Raw genomic sequence first — 6,536 nt, forward strand, 5'->3', positions numbered from 1 at the left:
AAATCTGAATTACTTTTACTGCTCTTGAAGAAAGATCCCGGCTTGAGATGCAACCTTCTAGAGGAAAACTACCCAAGTCAGAGATCTCGTATGTTGTGGTCTTCCGGAATAGAGGAGGCAAGCTATCTCTAAAGTTTAGCAAAACTTCTGGGGCACCACAGACGCCTGTCGGAATTGTGGCACCGCTTGAGGTCCGAACTGTTCTATCGAATCTCTCGGCGATCCATTTTGACGCGCCCGATCTCAAGATCGACATCCGATTAGTTTTGTCTGATCCGGCTGCGGAAAAGGGCGGAAGCGCGCTCTTTTAAAGTCTGCGCCGGGGGCCTTAGGCCACTTCCGGCGTGGCCATGGCGGCTAACGCGACCACGAACCCGTCCCAACTCTTGCCACTAGGTAAAAGTCTTGCCTGGGGAGCGGGCGGGTTGTTGCAGTTCCGCGCCGGAGGCCGAGGCGGGCCCGGCCGCCCCGCCTTTGGCGTCGCCGGAAAGACAGACCGTTTTACCTGTGGTCGGCGAGGGTCCCACTTAGTGAAGGACGCCCTCGGCCTTCTTTGTGAGCTCGCCAGTTAAGATGTCGTGGGTAGCCGTCCCAAGTCGCGGTTTGGCGTTTTCGGTCTCCAGGTTTGGTAGACCCTGTGCAGTGTCTGGTTGTGTAAGGAGGGCGCCACTGTCTACAATGAATCTTAAAAGAGAAATCTGGAAATGAGCCCCGTTATTCATGAATTCATCAAGGAGTCCCGTCACTGTGCCAGGGGACTGTTGAATAACGAGCTTAAATTACAGCCCTTGCTTTCGGATAGCACACTGAAAACCATGGTACCGAGCAGTGCTAAGTTGGCTGCAGAGATGCTCGGGTGGGTCTCCAAGCACAGAGGTAAAGGCGAGGTGAGAAAAGTGACAGGAAGCTGATGTCCGTAATCCCTCTTCCCTGGTATGTTGAGGCGCTGATGAAGTTAGTAAATGTGACTGTGGTCGGAAGTTTTCGCAGTGTCCACTCCAGTATGTGTTAGATACTGTTTATCCATAGAAACACTGACGAGGAAATCTATAGAGTTTCTCAACCTTTTGGTGTGTGCGTTTTCATGTATTAACCAAATAATCTAAGTAAACTCGCAGTCATATTCATTGCAGCAAAAAAAGAGGTAAGGCAAACGCAAAAAAAGAGGTAAGGCAAACATTTGTGCCAATGGTCGAACAAAGATTTGTATAAGATGTAGTAATTGAATGACTGCATTTTGTTTAATGATACGAAAATAATAAAGTAAGCACTCAAATGTTTGTTGGACTAATAAGTGGGTAAAACAGTCCTTTTCCTTCTCCAGAGCTTGTGGACAAGTGTATAGGGTCAAGAATTCATATCGTGATGAAGAGTGATAAAGAAATAGTCGGGACACTTCTAGGATTTGATGACTTTGTCAGTATCCTTTCAAAAAGTGGTGATGGTACATACAGGTTTTTAAAGTTGTATTCATATAAGAGCCCTAGGCAGGTGATGTATTTCTGTTATAACATTAAAAATCATTTTATTTTCTAGGAACTTGGTAGCATTTTAAGGGGTATGCTTGCCGAGGGAAGATAGCTTTCTTGGCAACAACAAACCTTTTGAATTTGCACCATTGTGTTGAACGTATTTGGAATCAAATCAAAACATAAAGCAGAATAAATCCAACCGTGTTTATTTTCTTAACAACAAATTTCAGATATGGTGTTGGAAGATGTCACAGAGTTGTGAGTAGTATTAAAAATTAAAGAATGGGAACTTGGGGAGGAAATCTTTTTAAATTCAAGGCAGGCCTCTTAGTTGCTTTTCTGTTGCTGTGAAGAAACAGAATTACCAAGGCAGCTTATAAAAGAAAGCATTTACTGTGGGCTTGCTCACAGTTTCTGGGTTAGGGTCCACGACTTTCATGGCAGGGAGTGGGGCAACAGGCAGGCAGGTGTGGAGCAGGGGTGGTAGCTGAGTTATATGCTGAGATAACCACGAGACGGGTATGAACGGGTATGACTTATTCTTTTGAACAATCATAAAACCCACCCCCAGTGACACACCTCTAATAAGACCGTACCTCCTAATCATTCCCAATTTCTACCAACGGAGGACCAAGTTTTTCAAACATATGAACCTGTGGAGGCCACGTTCATTTCAATACCGTAGCAGGATTAGTATGATTTATAAAAAGTATTACCTGTTGGAATTATTTTAATACTGAAGCTTTATTTACTGGTGTTTGTGAGGTTGGGTCAGAGGATTATTATCTTAATGTTTTTCCTGAATTTCTAAGAAATTCATGTGAACAAGCTTTATAGTGAACTATAGTTACATTACCATTATTCAGTGGGCAGACTGTATTTCTGAAAATTAATTGTAATTGTATGATTTCGCATTCGTTCATATGTAAGAATAACAGTTTTGGTGCTAAGGGTTGAACCCAGGGCCTTCTGCTTGGCCACCCAGGTGTGCCTGCCACCAAGCTGTTCTCCTTACCCCAAGAATAATTTCCAGGGAGGGAAAGTGTTTCCAAAAAAGTTGCCTTTGAATACTCGTTTATCCTGACTCTATTCTGTTTATTTAGTGAAATTACACCAGAAGGAAGAAGGATTACAAAATTAGATCAGATTTTACTAAATGGAAATAATATAACGATGGTAAGACTTTAAAACTGTTTTATTTTGAAATCAGTGTACTCTTATGGAGCAGGGTTTGCAGAACAGACTAACTGCTGAGGATGGGAAGGGAGCTGTGGGTGCCCCGAAGCAGCTATTGAAAGAGCATTGGTTCTTAAGATTTATTGGCCTAATATTTTAGTTCATCAGGAATCATTTTTGAACCTCTTAAACATGAGTTAATGTTGGGATTACTAACAGATATTGGTGACTGGGAGAAAATGGAAACTGAAGGATGGGGAGAGACAAAGGTGACTTTGGTCCATGAGGAACACGTGGGGGTTTTTAGGTGGTATGATGGTGTTATTAATAAACTCCTTTTCTCTAATGCAGCTGGTTCCTGGAGGAGAAGGGCCTGAAGTATGAGTGGATTTCCTTGACTTATTCTGGCTTTTAAAAACCTTTATTGTTTAGATTCTATAAAATGAAGTTTCCGTTGAAAGGAAATACTTTGAAGATATACACCCATTTTTCTAAACTAATCATGGTTATTTTGGGAAAGGAATAGTTTTGTTTTTTTAAAGACTTAAAAAAATAAAAATGTTTTTGGTTAATTGCGATTTTATTTATTATGTTGAAATATCTAGTGTAACAAATATAGTAATTTTTATACTTGGTTTCATATTGATTTCTGTTTATTTTCTTCCTCCTTTATTTGATTTGGGTTGGGCAAGCCATTTTATTCAGAGACTTGAGGGTGGGGAAGGGTGGAAGGGGTCTATCTGAGCCGATGTATGGCTCAGCAATTAAAAGCATTTGCTGCTCTTTCGGAAGACCCTACTTTGGTTCCCGGCATCCACAGCAGGTAACTCAACTTCCTGTAACTCCATCTTCGAGGTATGAGTTCTCTTTTGCTCTCCATTAACAACTACGCACACATCACAGACACTCGTGTGTAGATAAAAATAATCTATAAAAATAAAATGAAGCAAATACAAGCAATAACAAATTAATTGGATGTTTAGGAGTAATGGTATGTATCTGTAATCTTAACACTTGTGCCGTAGCAGAAAGTTTGCTGCTCGTAAAGGTAGTGAGGAAGGACAAGGCCAGCCTGGGCTATGAGACAAACCAAACAGCTTTTTTGTTTCAAACAACTCAAGAAGTGAAAAGATAAACCACAGAGTAAAAATTATTTGTGAGTCAAATTGCTTATGAGAGACTTATATGTAAACTGTATTAAGAACTGAACTCAATAATAAGACAGCTAGAAAATGGGTAGATTATCAAAAGATAACACAAGAGTCTTAGGGGTTCTGTTGCTGTGATAATATATCATGACCAAAAACAATTTGATGAAGAAAGGGTTTATTTAATCTTACAGTTTGTAGTCTGTTATCCAGGGAAGTCAGGGCAGGTAATTGATGAAGAGGCCATGGAGGAGTGCTGCTTGCTGGCTTGCTCCATAGGGCACCTGCCCCCAGGGAACATGAATTGTGGTCAGATTGGCTGGTCTTTCCCACATCAATCACTAAGAGAATGCACCACAGGCTTTCTGGTCACTGGCCAATTTTAATGGGGACATTTTCCCACCTGAAGTTCTCTTTTCGGATGACTAGCTTGTGGCAGGTTGACAAAGCTAACAGCACAACTGACTTCTTATTAACTTGACATACAAACACATTACTGTTAAACCTTAACTTTTCGTTTTTTGTTCATACTCAAGATATGTTAATTTTACAATACAAAACCAATAACTTTAAAAGTTCCACATTTCTCCCCCCCCTTTTTTTCGTTTTGCAAGACAGGGTTTCTCTATGTAGCCTTGGCTGTTCTGGAACTTGCTCTGTAGACCAGGCTGGCCTCACACTTACAGAGATCCACTTGCTCCTGTTTTCCAAGTGCTGGAATTAAAGGCGTGCACATCAATTCTGTTATAAAGAATACTAAATGGATTATTTTTGTTCAATAAAACTGAAAATGCACCATTTAAGTCTTCTATCAAATTTAATGCAGCTTAGTTACACTTTTTAGGTACACTTTTTTTTCCTCTCAGCACTTTTGGTCAAGCACGTCTAACCATAAATACATATGGAAGTTTAAGAGGTAGGTTTTTTTTTTCATGATGTATTTTGTATTTCAAGAAAATAAAAACACGAAGTGTGTGTTTTCTTAAAGTATCCGGGTCTAATGAAAAAAAATTAAAAATAGTTATGCTATTGGCTATAGCCTGGCATTTTAATAGCCACAGTACTGGACATTTTGTGACCAGATACATTTTCAATTCTCTCAGTGTCAAAATACGAGTCTGCCATCTGTATTAAATAATCCTCCAGTTGGCCCACAGCTTTCTGGTGAATCATTGTCATCAAATCCATTGGGCCGAAATGAAGTTCTACATTTCCTAAAAGTTCAAACACTCCAAAAGTTCAGTCTTTCTAAAACATTCAAAGTCTTTCAGACTTTCTCTAAAATATCCAAAGTTTCTCTAGGAATTCTAAAACTTCCATAAATTCTGGTTTCTTCACTGTGGACTCCTGTAAAATGAAAAACAAGTTAAATGCTTTCTCACTCCATGTCTTACTCAGGGTTGCTGTCGCTGTAACTAAACACCATAACAAACGCAACACGGGAAAGACAGGGTTTGTTTGTCTTAAATCTCAACTCACAGTCCATTGAGGAAAGCCAAGGCAGGAGCTCAGAATCTGTGTGGGAACCTGAGGCAGGAGCTGATGCAGAGGTCATGGGGGTAGGAGTGGTTCTGATGGCTTGCTGAGCCTACTTATAGATTTCAGTAGCACAAGCCCAAGAGTGGCACCATCCTTAATGGGCTGGGTCCCTCATCAATCACTAAGAAAATGCCCACAGGCCTGCCTACAGCCTGATCTTATGAAAGCATTTTCTCAACTGACGTTCCCTGTCAAATGACTAACCTATGTCAAGTTGATAAAAAACACAGATATATCACTGTTAAGCCATAATCTTTCCTTTCTTGTTCATTCCCATGAGCATTCATTAATATCAACATTGTAATATAAACGTTAAAATATAAAATAAATATATTAATATAAAAGACTGCGATCACTGTTTTGTTTTTTTTTATTTAAAATTTTCTTTCCTTTTACATACCAACCCCATTTCCCCTCCCTCTCCTCTTCCCATTCCCTCCTCACCTCGCCCCTTCCCACCCCCTATCCACTTCAGTGGGAGTAAGGCCTTCCTTGGGGAGTCAACAAATTCTGGCATACCAAATTGAGGCAGGACCAAGCCCCTCCCCCCATATCAAAGCTGAGCAAGGTATCCCACCATAGGGAATGGGCTCCCAAAAGTCAGTTCAAGCAACCAAGTTAGGTACTGGTCCTCATCTCCCAACAGCTCAAGTCACATAACTGTCACCCACATTCAGATGATATAGTTTGGTCCCATGTAGGTTCCCCAGCTGTTGATCTAGAGTCAGCTGTCTCTAGTTTGAACCCCCTTATCCATATTATCCCTCTTCCCTTTCTTCAACTAAACTCCAGGAGCTCAGCCCAGTGCTTGGCTGTGGATCACTGCATCTGCTTCCATCAGTTACTGGATGAGGTTTCTATGACAATTAGGGTAGTCACTCATCTGGTTAAAGGGGAAGGCTGGTTCAGAAACGCTCTCCATTATTGCTAGGAGTCTTAGCTGGGGTCATCCATGTGGATTCCTGGGAATTTCTCTAGCACTAGGTTTCCCCCTAACCCCACAATGGCTCTCTCTATCAAGATGTCTCTTTCATTGCTCTCCCTCTGTCCCTCCCCCAAATTGACCTCAATTCCATTTCTCTCCCTTTTTACCCCCCCCCCCCCCAGTTTATCCAGGAGATTTTTTTAACTATTTTCCCTTCCTGGGACCCTCCATTTGTTTGTCCCTTTTAGGGTCCTCTTTTTTACCTACCTTTTCTGA

General features: G+C 41.1%; 1 protein-coding gene across 1 annotated transcript; it reads left to right on the forward strand.

The window, feature by feature from the left end:
* Positions 1-261: 261 nt before the first annotated feature.
* Lsm5 (LSM5 homolog, U6 small nuclear RNA and mRNA degradation associated) lies at positions 262-3,220 on the forward strand. The gene is made up of 5 exons (XM_048440414.3): positions 262-396; positions 1,325-1,420; positions 1,703-1,730; positions 2,576-2,648; positions 3,000-3,220. Exons 1-5 carry the CDS (start codon positions 351-353, stop codon positions 3,030-3,032), a joined length of 276 nt encoding a protein of 91 aa, XP_048296371.3. The 5' UTR covers positions 262-350; the 3' UTR covers positions 3,033-3,220.
* Positions 3,221-6,536: the final 3,316 nt, after the last annotated feature.

This window comes from Myodes glareolus, chromosome 6 (assembly GCF_982192425.1).
Source record: "Myodes glareolus chromosome 6, mMyoGla1.1, whole genome shotgun sequence".
NCBI classification, from domain to species: Eukaryota; Metazoa; Chordata; class Mammalia; order Rodentia; family Cricetidae; genus Myodes; species Myodes glareolus.

Excerpts from the sequence above, each read along its gene's own strand:
- Lsm5 (XM_048440414.3), top strand. The coding sequence starts at position 351 with ATGGCGGCTAACGCGACCACGAACCCGTCCCAACTCTTGCCACTAG. Across the intron at positions 397-1,324 it reads GTCCCAACTCTTGCCACTAG|AGCTTGTGGACAAGTGTATA; the intron begins GTAAAAGTCTTG and ends TTCCTTCTCCAG. Across the intron at positions 1,731-2,575 it reads TTGGAAGATGTCACAGAGTT|TGAAATTACACCAGAAGGAA; the intron begins GTGAGTAGTATT and ends CTGTTTATTTAG.